Source organism: Saccostrea cucullata, unplaced genomic scaffold, assembly GCF_032062105.1.
Source record: "Saccostrea cucullata isolate Sc308-1 unplaced genomic scaffold, CSIRO_AGI_Scuc_v1 ctg473, whole genome shotgun sequence".
NCBI classification, from domain to species: Eukaryota; Metazoa; Mollusca; class Bivalvia; order Ostreida; family Ostreidae; genus Saccostrea; species Saccostrea cuccullata.
This window is the reverse complement of record NW_026938446.1, coordinates 93,584-107,587: the sequence shown is the minus strand read 5'-3', so window position 1 is coordinate 107,587 and position 14,004 is coordinate 93,584. Positions and strand designations below refer to the sequence as shown.

Here is a 14,004-nt window from a genome sequence, read left to right as displayed (position 1 = left end):
CATTATGATAAGGCGTTTGTATTTAACACAATATGCCATAAATACCGGCATCCCATCCATTAACAGTAGTAAAGGACAAACTTGAGGAGTACTATGCAACAATATATTTGAGAAGTGGTGTAAATCAGATGTGGATAATTAAAAATTCCAAGGAACTTTTGGAAAATTTGAAATCATAATTTTTACCAAAATCAACAGCATAAAAACTTACGACTTTTTAACTTTATAAACAACAATCCTCCACGTTCATGCTATTTTATATCATTGACAGCTGTTTTTTTTTCCAATAAAAATGGAACTCGCAAAGTTACTTACCTTGTCATTGGTCATTTGTAAAATTATTTTGTTAAAATGATTGCACACACATGTACTCTGAAGTTGATATTTAAAAGATGCTTGAGTTTCTGATTGACAATATCAATGTGTTTCTGTAGACCAGATCTTCCAACAAGCAATGGAATTCCCATGGGTACAAACTGAGCCCCGTTATCGGCAGACCTATTTTTGTATTCATATGAAACAGGATTTATCATAAATGTTAAAGAAGAAAACACTTGCTGTGGCCTTCAAATAGAAATTTAGACATATCGACGACGTTTTGTCAATAACAGTGGTTATTTCCATTCTTATGTCGATATGATATTTCCCGGTGAGCTTGAAATCATAGGCGCTCCCTATGTAAGTTTGTAGAGAACGAAATGATAATCTACATATGTTTAACCCTCTATTCTATAAATTAAGCCTTTGCTTGAAATAAAAGATACTATAACTATATAATCTATTATATCTGCTTCATATCTAGATATTTGAAAAGGACGTTAATAGTAATGTAACAACCAAGCTTAATGATAAACATTGACTTTCTCAATCGTCAACTTCTCTTTCTTATGCAGCAATATCTTCATCACATATGCATACGTGCTTTATGTAGATCTCTCAGTTGCTTCGAAACGCGAGAGCATGCTCTACGTATGAACAATTTCTGAAATGAGGTAAATTATTGACAAACAAGCTGCTGAAACAAGAATATCAGCAGTCCCTTAAAGTCATCATTTCGTAAGATCTATGGTCGATACGATTACATTGTCAGCAAACATAATGCTATTAAGTCATGTGCGGACTGAATTGTATGTAGCCATTATATACACACTGAATTTTTGTTGGACTTTTTCGGTTTTCTTTTTTTTTTTAACCGATCATGGCAAAGAGCACAGTACGGAGGCTGTAAACGGTGGACAGGGGATGCTCACACCTCAATGGCACCTGATCCCACCTCTGATGATTTGGAGGTCCGTGTTTGCTCTGCTCTAATTTTGTATTGTTTATTGGACTTTTGAGCTTGAATACTGTTCATTATTCTCCATAGATTTCATCCATTTATTGAATTATTAAGGCATTTAGATACCGAAAGCGGAGGACCACTATTCTTTGAATTTGGTTTATGCCAGAAATAATTGCATCCCATCCATTATGACACCGAACTTTAAAGAAGAGATTATTGAACAATTCGGGTATCACAAGGGGTCTTGTTCCACGCAGTATGACTTGGACCAGGGTATGTGGTGTACAAGGCACTGTACTCCGAATATTTCTGTGGCTGAGTTACTAAAAAACCAAAAGTAGTTTTCGTACGAGTTAACATCGCATCAGCTGATGGATTTTGAAAAATTCTGAATTTTTCTCTGTATTTCTGAAATGTTGATGAAATGTACAATCTTTTAGTATATTTTGGTAATGTAGTTCACAAGAATACATTGAACATGAAAACGAAGCTGTGAAATAAAAAATATTAAGCCTATCTATCTTTGACGAGTGATTCAAAACTATGTGACTGTGAAAATATGTCATGTTATGTTTTGGTTCGAAGTTCATCGACCTGAACTTGCTGAAGAAGAAGAGGTTTCATTACACGTGATACTGTTAGTTGAAACTACTATTTCTACTGTATTTGGCTTTGATATCGGAAAAGAACGGAAGATGGAAGGTCCATGTAATATGGATCCCTCGAGGGGTAAGTTTTCTTGTTATTTATTGTAGACAGCTGATAGAAAACCAGTATGTTGTTTGTTGCAACTGGGGTACTGTGTTGTATATGGTGTAACAGAAAAGATGAAAGAGAACATACCACATCAGCATTTGGACTCGGTCCTTGAAATGTCTTAGATCTTAGACAGGTCTTATTATAGAACCAACTTCACACATGATCCTGTCTGTGTGATAAGGAGAGAGATGCAATGGACCAGGCCTGGATTTGAACCTAGGCTCCCCAAATCTTCACTCCGGTGCTCTACCAACTTAATCCGAGATTCCTCTGACTCTAACCCCCGCTTTTATATTGTGACTTGTGCGGGGGAGAGTCAGAGCGGACTCCATATTGAAAACTGGGAATCTGGCGAAACCACCTGGTATCGCTGCTCTGCCTCCCTTTTACAACTTTATTTTATGCGGAGCTAACTCCCGAGACGCGAGAAATTACATAAAACAATTATTCACCTACTTGTTAATCATCATAAATATTATGCCTTCGCCGTTTAAACGACCCTATCACCGAAAAATGAAGCATCACTTGAATTTGGTCGCCTCCTCGACATTCGACTTCTTTGCGCATGACGTCACACACAAATACACAAACAAACTATCACGTGAAAATATCATGTTTGGTGTTTTAAACCTCATATTAGGATAAAAGTCGTTTTTGACAGTTGCTTTCCTTATCAATCAAGAAATAAAACATCATTATGTTATTTTATATGTATTTTCGCAACACTTTCATATTTTTCCGAAAGCCCCACACGTGGTTTGAGCACGTGTTACTTTCAAACTGACTGGAATTTTGTGTATTTGTGTGCTGACGTCATGCGCAAAGCAGTCGAATGGCGAGGAGGCGACCTAGTTCAAGTGATGCTTCATTTGTCGGTGATAGGGCTGTTTAAACGGTGGAAGCATCCTTTTAATGACAATTAACAAGTAGGAAAATAATTATTTTACTGATTTCTCGCGTCTCGGGAGTTAGCTCCGCGAAATAAAGTTGTAAAAGGTAGGCAGAGTAGCGATACCAGGTGGTTTCGCCAGATTCCCCATTTTCAATATGGAGCCCAACATAGTCATGCTGATCTCTCCCCCGCACAAGTCACAATATAAAAGCGGGGGTTAGAGTCAGAGGAATCTCGGATTATACCAACTGAGATGTCTGGCAGCCAACGAAGATGAAATCCATTTAACCACTACATTCCTCCCTCCTTAAAGGTTTTTGGTCTCCAAAGACTCTAACCCATGCTCTTCCCTGGCAGGTCCTTTAGCTGTCACTGCCAGGGCATGTCACAATACTAAAGGCGACAGGAGAGGAGGAATATGTGATGGGCCGATCCAGGATTCAAATCCAAGATCCCTGAATCTCAAATCAGGTTCTCTATCAATTACTGAGCTACCTGGCCAATAGCGATGAAACCTTAGGGGAAGGGGGGTCTTCACTTTAGAAAAAAGATGCTATTCCCCTGCAGGAAAGTTGCACCTTTGTGAATAACATGAATTTATGAAAAGAACAAAATTGTGCTTCCTTCAAGTTTCTCAGTCATTAATAACAATGTAACCAGAGTATATTTTCACTAGTATTATATTTTAAATGATATAGGCTGATAATCTCATTTGTTTAAACTTTAAAACTTATAAATAAATGTTCTTGATAAGGATAAAGATAAATAATCATGAATAAAATTTATGTTTATTTTTTTTTTCCAGGTTATTACAGATTTTTAATCCTATTTTTCAACTGTATGCTGACATTTGGAAGTTATTTCTGTTTTGACATGCCTAGTGTTTTGCAGGATGATTTCACCAGTAGTGAGGTAAGTCAAACCATTATATAGTTAAAGGCCGAGGTTTTCAACCGTACGGTTTTCCTCAGGTAAGTTTGGTGTGGGGTGGAGCTTAATCGAAGCGGCTGAGAAGCCCCGAGGGAACGACACAGGCTTGTGTATACTACCTATAAACACAGGATGTTACCTGAGCCCCTAAGTGTATTACCTGTATGCGTTTTCCTACGACTTTGTAAACCGAGGCAGTTTTTTTTCATGTTTAGCTCATGAATTGAAATGCGAAATAAAGCATTTTTTTGTTCCAGACAGAATCCTTCTCAATTTCTTTCTTTTAAAATAATTGATATTTTTAATAATTCGACATTTTTTATATACAGTGCATTTCTTAATGAAGTGTTATAACGAACATACATTTAGCACCAAAATCTGTCGTTGTAATCTGGCGACAAAAAGGGAAGTAATTCAAATTACACATCGACTACGCAAAACGAAAGAAGAAAGTGAATCATAAAACAGTCTCTCGGTAAATAACAATGAAACTTAGAAACGATGTTTTGAGAATAAAATGTTGAAGTAGAAATATTATTGTCTAAATAAATATCTTTTTAAGATAAACCCTACTTGATTTTTCCATAACGCATGGTCGGTAAAAATGGCCAGGGCTTCGGACCGGGGTTGATTCCCCGACAGCTATGAAACGGGAAAAGAATCATCTGCATCGTTTTTTTTTCTTTCGGGATTCACTATTAATTTCAAACATTAAATACAAAGCAAGATGTTATATTCCGAGTAATTTCTCTTCTAAAACTTATTAATATACTGTAACTTCTTCATCATGTCTCGAGGAAAAGCGACACGCACAGGTTTGTCTTGCTTATAAATATAAATTCGCTTGACTCATGAACAATGTTACAATGTTGTCGTACTTGTTTTAAAAAATAATTTTATTTAATTTCATGATACTAGCTTCAAACGCAGGTCGGTTTATTTTGTTAATTAATGGAGGAATAAATGTACGTTAACTCATTTTTTGACACGGAAATTAAAATTATCGATTGTAATCGTGATATGAAATCCTCCCTTTTAAAATTAAATTTATAATATTTATTATATAGCCATGATTTTCTTGTCATTTATTTAATAATTTGATAGATTGATTATATTTATGGCATATTCTTATGAATTAAAAAAGAAAAGAACGATTTGATGGCTTCTTTATCACGCTGGCATACAGTGCGGTAGGCATCAAAAGCCTGAAAGTTAATTCCATGGTCGGTACGATCTCCAGACAAGGTACACAAGATATACACAACAGCAGCAAACTGAATGTCAATCAAATCAAAGTATCCAATCCCAGGCTTAATGTCAGATGATTGACAGAGGTTCTAATACCAGGTAAATTTGAAGGAGGTGCTTATTTCCTCCCCCTTTAAGTATCTTGCATATGGTTAGAGAAATGAAAATTTGTTCCACTACATTATTTGGAACAACATAGGTTTTGATAATCAGTGACTAAACATTTCTTTCTTTAGACAAAAAAGAATAAAGAAAAAAGAAATGCATGTTTGTTGCATTTAGACTATAAGCATCTCTTTAGCAAAAGATAATCACGATTGATGCATCTTAAGTCAATATCATCAACAATGACCTTACTAATAAAAGAAAATGCTTTTAGATTACCAGAAATAGTATTTTTTAAAAACTGAAAAAATATCATTGTGACTTGGTTTCTTTTTAGAATTGTACCAACTTTACTACTGGAAATACAAGCCATGACATATGTGTCTGTGAAGGTTGTCTGGGAATGTCAGATGATGACTACAACTTGCTGTATGCCATTTATGCTTGGACGTAAGTTAATTCTATATTTTAAAGACAGAACAGCTTATAACTGAAACATAAAGTAAATGGTATGAAATTTTTTTTATGTACAGTTGAATTTGGTTGTAACAAAGTGATAGGACCTGTGATTTTAACTTGGCTAATTTGTTCAACTGGAAATATCCTTATATTATAATAATATGATTTGAGGGAGTGAATTTGGCTTACATGTTTCTGTTTGTGGTAGAGGTATACACTTGTTCACATTCATATACTTGTAACTAGGTATTTCATTACAGAAATGCCATTGTAGTTATTGGTGCTGGATTTTTGATTGACAAGCTAGGAAATAGATGTAAGTTTCACATACATTCATTGTTTTATGTTTTATTTGAACTAAGATGATTATTTATTATGATCCATTCAAACAGGCAGTTACTTTTGAAATGCTTTTGGTTTGAGATTATGTCATCAGGAAAAATTTTTAAAAGCATCAGATTAGCTAAATTAAAAAAAATTATTTGTGCATTTGTATACAATGATAAAAAATTATGAAATGAAGCTATAAAATGACCTTCAAAAATGATTTAAAAGTGAAAATACCTACAAACTACACTTTATATAAAATATTTGCTTTTTACTTCATGTAAACCTGTATGTTTCTGTAGTGGGCGTGTTCCTCTTTTCCTTTCTCTGTGTCCTGGGGTCGTCCACTTTTGCTGTAGGAGCCATGTTAAAGGGGACATCCTACATGTTACCCATCATGTTACTGGGAAGACTGTTGTTTGGTTCAGGCAATGGCTCTCTTACAAGTAAGAATTTCCTTCACTGTGTGTGAAATTTAAAAAAAAAAAAAATATTTCAATAATCTGTTAACAAGAAAGTGGAGGTAATATTGTGGTTTCATTAATATTCGTTGAGCACCAATTTTCGAGAATTTTGTTGTTGAGCAGATCCATAAATCTTAATGTTCATTGAATTAAAAAATATGTTATTCAGTTGTATAGGCAATGCTTTTGTCCACGAAGTTATGTATCCTCGAAAACGTCTGTTTTACAAAATCCACAAAAATTGATACCAACGAAAATTAATGAAACCAGTCAAATGACAGTAACTCCTCAGAGACCCTCACTGTCACAAACATATCATCACTTGGGGTGCCAGGAGCTCCCTGGATCAGATAGAAAGAATTTAAAAAAAATAATATTTATATTTAAATACATTTGATATTTGATATACATGTGTTTATATGTACAAATCATTTGAGATTTTTCAAACACACTTCAGTAAAATAGGCTTGAAAAGAAGTTATATGTATAGATAAATAACAGAAGTCCACATACTTTTACATAACATTTTCATATGTGTATATTTAGCTTTAAGAAAAGAATTGAATTTCACAAGAGATAATTGTAGGGTTCATCAATGCATAAAAGTTCACACTTCCCCGTATGAATCTATACTCCAGGTCACCTTTGGATAAATATATAATATGTATCATAATTTTTCTGCCAATTCTTTTATGACATTGAAATAACATTCAATACTTTTTGATAATTCTGTTATAAAACAGAACTGAGTAAGTGCATTTTTTAAGAAATAAAATAAATTCTCATTAGTCACACTCTGATTTAAAAGTCTACATTTCATTTTACATTTATATATTTTGTAGGCAATGAAGGACAATATATTATTTAAAATAAAGGAATTTTTATTACAATATGCTGGAAAACCAATGAAAATAATTTTTCATGACACGTCTACTAGTATATTTAAAGGCAATGTTATTTTACTTCAAATGGGTTTTACTATACAGCAATCAAAAATAAGGTGCTTTAGGTCCTTCTCTACATTACAAATCGAACAGTTTATACTTAAGTCCTTTTTCCATTTACTAACATACTTATTACAAGCCAGTAAGTTATGCATTAATTCAAAGTTAAATGCTGCCACATTCTTATCAAATATTTCTTCGATGTTTTTAGCTCTTTTAGTAATATACATTCTGTTTTTTTGTTCCTGATACATTTCCAAATTTTTCTATTATTTTTATAGCATTTTTCAAAGAGTGTATATCTTTTAAGGGAAAAGTACTTCATCTGCATGCTTTATGCATTTTATTTTGTTTTCCATATTTTCATGCTTAAAACCTTTAACTAAACATGAGCTGTTTATGTTTTCATTTAAAACTTCCATTGCAAATAAATACAACAATGCTGAAAGCGGACATCCTTGCCATATTCCTCTTCCATTTTGCATTTTCTCAAAATCCAGCCATTATTTTTTATAGTGAAATGCAGATTTGTATATATCATTCTTATCCATTCTATAAAATTTTCAGCAAAATTGTTTTCAATTAAAATTTTTTTTTTAAAAAATGGGGGTTAATATGCCAGTCTTTGAGCCACATTGGCAAAAGGAAAAAAACATTTACATTTCAGAAAACAAAAAAGAGTAATATACATTGATTTTAGTAAAATTTAAGTTGTTATAAAAGATTTATTTTCCTTTTATTGAAGTTGTGCAGAACAGAATTACAGCATACTGGTTCAGAAACAAAGAGCTGGCTTTGGCATTCGGAATAACTCTGGCATTTTCCAGACTGGGAAGTGTTTTGAATTTCTTCCTTACGCAAAACTTCAAAGACATTTATGGTTTATCATGGACTTTATGGGGAGGTAAAATTTTGGAAAATACGAGCATTAAATTTTAAGCATATTGTGTCGTTGATTTTTTTTTTCTCAAAGTAATTATGTTCTTTAGACTTGAAGTAAAAACAAATTCAAACTAAGGAGAGCACTGAAACATAAAAACTTTATGTTTGTGATATGAATTTAATAATTCAATGGAGAGCAATAGACTTAGAAAGAAATTAAAGATAACCTGTAGAATTGCCTAATCAAGCTGATTTGTTGTGATATACCCTTACTTCATCCCCAATGCCCTTACTTTAAGTTTTAATACTTTTACAGGAGCCATGTTGTGTGGATTGGGTTTTGTTAGTGCAATAGTTGTCAGTTTCTTGGACAAAATGGGTGTCAGAGCCCTGGGGGATGAAGACAATCTAAAATCACAGTCAAAGAAATTGGTATGTATTTTTATGTTGTGTTATATGCCTATATAATATTATTCATTAAAAAAAATTTTTATGAATTTTATTAGTATATACACGTTAATGACAAATTTGCAGACATTTTTTGCAAAATTTATAATTAATGGCTCTGGTTTTTGGTCTAACAGGTACATAACTTGAATAATGATATTTCTTTTTAACAGAAACTGACCGATATAAAGAACTTCTCCCTTTCCTACTGGTTGTTAGCCTTGTCTATTATGTTCTTCTACAATGGAGTCTTCCCTTTTGTGGCTGATGCCAGGTGAGATGATGTGAATAATACAAATGTAGTATCATTTGGTGTTATGAAGTTATGATTTTTCATTAATAAAAAAAAATAAATCAATATGCACCCTAGAGTTGGGTATTGCGAAGGAAATCCATATTGCGATATATTGCAATATTTTACTTTGAATATTGCAATATATTGCAATATATTGTAGATTAATTATCATTAATAAATTTGAGCAGAATATTTGAAATGCTGTCAAGTTCAGAGACTATTTGAATTTATCTTTAAGTTTAAAAGGGGGAGGAGGGATAAGACATTGATTGCACACCAAATTAACACTTTACTTTTAATCAAATGCCAGGTAAAATAGTAAAACAAGATGAACTCTCTTGGAGAATTTTCACATTGAAATAAAAATTTTTACAGAATATATAATCTTTTTTCATTCAATTCTTTTTTTTTTGGGGGGGGGGGTAATAAAGTAGCATAAAATGTTATTAAAGATTAAAACAATATAGTAACATATTAGGCCTATATGAAAATAATTTTATTGTGGTTACAAAATAAAATTTAAAAAATCAGAAAGAAATTGTGACCTGTTTTCGTGCATTTTGGTAATTTAGTCTAACCCGACCTAATTTCACAGTGATCAAGACGTAAAATCAGGAAATGGCCTGTTTTAATATATACCTGCTCCTGCTATAGCATAAGGTGTTTAAAATGGCATGAAAGTTATTAAAAATAATTAAAACAACACTGCTACAAGTGGAAACATGGATGACCATTTACTTGTAATATGTACAGGTATATTGAACTTGACATTTCACCGCGATGTCGATCGTGTAGATTCAATGTGAGATTTTGAGAACCGCAATGCATATGGTATACACCCTGTAAAAATGTTTTATATATTTTCTTTCTTATAAATTTTATTTTAAAGCCTTATTAATTAGTAATTTTATTTCAAAGTAAGATATTCAAAACTGCAACAGTGAATTAAAAGCTTCCACCCCCTCTCTCTCCTCTCTCTTTCTCTCTCCCGAATGAAACTGACGAAGAATTCTTTCAACGAGAAACAAAAAGACTTAGAAGTTTCCAGTTTTATTTTAACAATTTCTACAATAAAGGAAGTTTTTATATATTTTTATAAATATCGTGAAATACCGGTATCTGATTTTCATATCGCGATATATTATCGTGGTGGATAATACCGCAATATACCGATATACCGGTAATATTGCACATCCCTAATGCACCCCAAGATTATGGAAGGAGTTTGAATTTGTTACATATCTTCATACATGTATTTGATTGAATGAGGTTGTTTTTCCAGTAAGTTCATTCATATGAAGTATGGGATGCATAAAGATGTTAGTGCCTATATCGCCGGGGCTGTCTATGATGTCTCTATGATTCTGTCTCCATTTCTGGGAGGTATCATTGTGAGTAAATCATAACATTTTTGCTTCATGTCTTTGGCAAATAAACTAAACAAAATGGTTGAACACAGAAAGTCATTTTTTTTTACTTTCAGAATTTTGCTAATTACTAGTAATTTCGTTAAGTAAAATAACCTGGAAAACATTTTTTTCTTTTCAGTTACTGGTCAGTAAATCTGATTTGAAAGTTCCCTCTGCTGCATATAAACTGTTCTATATGTTGTAGGATATAATAGGTAAGCGGGGTATCCTGGCCCTCCTGTGTGCCTTGCTGACTATCCCACTCTTTGGACTCCTGGCCTTCACCACGGTGTACCCCCTAGTCTGTACCATCTGGCTGGGAATCACATACTCATTTGCAGCTGTGAGTTGTAACTTTTACTCCATTGTATGGAATCTTTAATATTTATTTTATGTTTCGAGAATTATTTCATGTTAACTATATGCCGGAATATAAAATTCAATTCATCCATAAAACCTTATTTATCCAAGGCACTTTGTTTTGTACGATGTAATGTTTTTTTCTTACATATTTGATAGTAATACTTGAAGGAAAATGTGCATATTGTGAATACGCTATATAAAGTTATAGGAATTCGTTATACGGATAAAGGGAATAAAATTCACAGGTCCCCAGGACTTGGCTATAATAGAGTTTTACTGTATTTCATTTTGTTTTAGGAGTGAAATAAGTAGGAGCTAACTTTAGTCAGACTGGGACATTCATTACTATTGGTAATGTTTAATTTTGATTTTATTTTCAGGCCAGTATGTGGCCTTCTATCCCCCTAGTCGTCTCCCAGGCTACCGTGGGGACTGCCATGGGTCTCACTACCTCCATACAGATGATTGGTATCGGTGTGTCTAATTTGGTGGTGGGACAAATTCTTGGAAAGAATGAAGGGTAAGCACTCCATCAGGGTACAATCCGATTAAATCAGATCCACTCACCTAGATCCTTACTCATGGATCTGAGGAAACCCTATTTAAGGTAGTCTCTGTACAGAAACATGATAAGTACTTGCTTTTGCCTTGTTTTTTGGCTCTTTGTTTTATATGAAACGATAACATCTTTTCCACAGCTACTTTCACTTTTACATTTATTTTTCCAGAATGTTGCTTAAGTATGATCTTTCTGATTAGTCAAAATTTTAATGGATATTTTTATTAGAAAGGGTTTCTTCAGATCCTTGTGTAGCGATATATGCGAGCGGATCAAAGGATCTGATTTTAACAAATAACACTTACAAATTTAAATTTATATATATTAGAGTCCTTAGACCCATTGTGTTGCAATTTATTCTATTATGATGATGCAGAAAAAATAAAATAAAATGGCCTGAAAGCAAGCTTTATAATTAATATAATGTTAGTTTTACCCTTGGTTTGCAGATGGACCTTTTACAGGAAAAAACCACGTATTAAGTCTTACATAATAAAATCCAGGGGCCCATTTTACAAAAGAACTTACAATTAAGACCAAAAACTTATTCTGATTGTAAAATTTTGTTAATTTAATTATTTAGTTTGAAATACCCAGTAGCTAGCATATAAATAAATCCTGCTAACTTCATTTTGGAAAGATTAAAATAATTTTCAAATCAATATACATGTATTAATAATAGAAATTTATGAGCAGAATGTAAATTTGGTCTTAGTCTAATGTTTTTTGTTTTGTTTTTTTTTTTTGTAAAAAGGCCCCCGGAATAACAATACCAGATTTTAACTTTATTGTTTACACAATTTGAAATGTTTCCCTCCAGAATGAGTTTTTATATTCCTGTTTTCAGTTTAAATGATGAGGAGATTCTACACAGATGGAAGTATGTAATGATATTTTTGTTGGCCAATTCTCTAGCTTGTGTAGCAGCTACTACCTTCCTCAACATTACAGACAAAAAAAGGGTATGTTGTTCATGAGGAGTGCTATTGCAAATTTTTTACACCAATTTTACTGAACAGTGTTAAATTTTTATTTATATGTTTTATAAATCTCATATCTTGCATCTAGGTTTATTCAGTATATATATTGTACATGCATGTGAAATATTTCTTAAGAATGAATTTTTTAACAAAAATGAAAAAAAAGTGCATTTCATCTTTCAAATTTTTTATACTTCTACCTTCTTATTTTTCATTTGCACAGGGAGGAATATTAAACATCAGCAGAAAACAACGACAGCAGCAAGTACAAGAAAAATCTGTACCAGAGAGTGAAACAAAATCAGACGATGAAGAGGAGCCATTGTTAGGACGACAGCAGCACAGGATCAATTAGTGATCTGGGTCATGTATCATCTTAACTTCTAGTCACAGACATATAGTGAAAATAAGCGTTTCTTGGAATGAGATTATAAAACATGTTGTTGTCAAAAAGAATTAAAAAAGAAGTTAATATTTGATTTTTTGATAAAGGAAGAAGGTTCATTTGCTATGTGATTAAAAATAAAGAAAAAAATGTTAACTGCACTGCAAATGCACCTCATCAGAATTTTTTAAAAAAATTTTTGGCTGATCAAATACAATATAAACAATATTGTTATGTTTTAGGTTTTTAAAAAAAAATATTTTATTGTCCTTGACACTTACTGTATAGAGGGAGGGGGGGTTAAATAAAGATGACTGTGGAAGTGCAAACAACTTTTAAAAACTAGATGCAAAAGTTTTTGTTTTACATTTTACATGTAACTTGGTAAAGAAAATGTATGACATAAACTACACACAATTTGTAAAGTTTCTGGTTTTACTTATATAAGTATTGTATGATATTTTTTTCACACTCTTTGGAAACATTGAAAATCTTGTCTCATCTCTAACACTTCACTTTTCTGTGAAAAGGTTATCATATAAAAAGTGCCAAAATAATGGAATTGTTATTAATGTATGCAAGTTTGAATTTTCTGCTTCTTATATTTTTGGGGGATAGGGTGGGGAAGTGGAGTAGCAAGATATATTTTTATTAAAAAGTAATTTTATTTGCTTTGAAACGGTAAAGTATTTGCTACATGTAATTCCATACAATATTGGAAAGGTTGTACTAAATGATGAATAAAGCATATTTTTTTTTACTTATTACAATTAAAGTCTTTGACATTATATTTTATTCAGACATTAAGGATTCAGGGAAGAAATGTTTGTCTGATTCACAATTTTTAGCTCACCTCGACTAAGTCGAGATGAGCCTAGGCTACACCCCCGGCGTCGGCGTCCCAGGTTAAAGTTTTAGGAGCAAGTCCATTCCCAAGTAACTATAAGACCTACCTGAACCAAACTTGCATGGATGATGCATCTAGGGATGGACACTACCAGACTTGCTTCGGATGCTGGATCTGACCTACATTTTCCAGATGAGTGACCAGGTTAAAGTTTTTGGAGCAGGTCCATTCCCAAGGAACTATAAGCCCTACCCAGACCAAACTTGCATGGATGATGCATCTAGGGATGGACACTACCAGACTTGCTTCAGATGCTGGATCTGACTTACATTTTCCAGATGAGTGACCAGGTTAAAGTTTTTGGAGCAGGTCCATTCCCAAGGAACTATAAGCCCTACTTGGACAAAACTTGCATGGATGATGCATC

At 32.9% G+C, this 14,004-nt stretch overlaps 1 protein-coding gene across 1 annotated transcript; it reads left to right on the top strand.

Moving 5' to 3' along the window:
- The first annotated feature begins 1,647 nt into the window (after window positions 1-1,647).
- LOC134250287 (major facilitator superfamily domain-containing protein 1-like) lies at window positions 1,648-13,481 on the top strand. The gene is made up of 13 exons (XM_062732632.1): window positions 1,648-2,011; window positions 3,739-3,845; window positions 5,554-5,666; window positions 5,936-5,991; window positions 6,305-6,448; window positions 8,156-8,314; window positions 8,609-8,724; window positions 8,913-9,013; window positions 10,317-10,425; window positions 10,649-10,786; window positions 11,187-11,326; window positions 12,213-12,327; window positions 12,569-13,481. Exons 1-13 carry the CDS (start codon window positions 1,852-1,854, stop codon window positions 12,698-12,700), a joined length of 1,590 nt encoding a protein of 529 aa, XP_062588616.1. The 5' UTR covers window positions 1,648-1,851; the 3' UTR covers window positions 12,701-13,481.
- Window positions 13,482-14,004: the final 523 nt, after the last annotated feature.

Bases quoted from the DNA above. Each gene is read 5' to 3' on its own strand.
- LOC134250287 (XM_062732632.1), top strand. From the start codon at position 1,852: ATGTTTTGGTTCGAAGTTCATCGACCTGAACTTGCTGAAGAAGAAGAG. The intron at 6,449-8,155 runs GTAAGAATTTCC...CTTTTATTGAAG, and splicing joins AGGCAATGGCTCTCTTACAA to TTGTGCAGAACAGAATTACA. The intron at 8,315-8,608 runs GTAAAATTTTGG...ATACTTTTACAG, and splicing joins ATCATGGACTTTATGGGGAG to GAGCCATGTTGTGTGGATTG.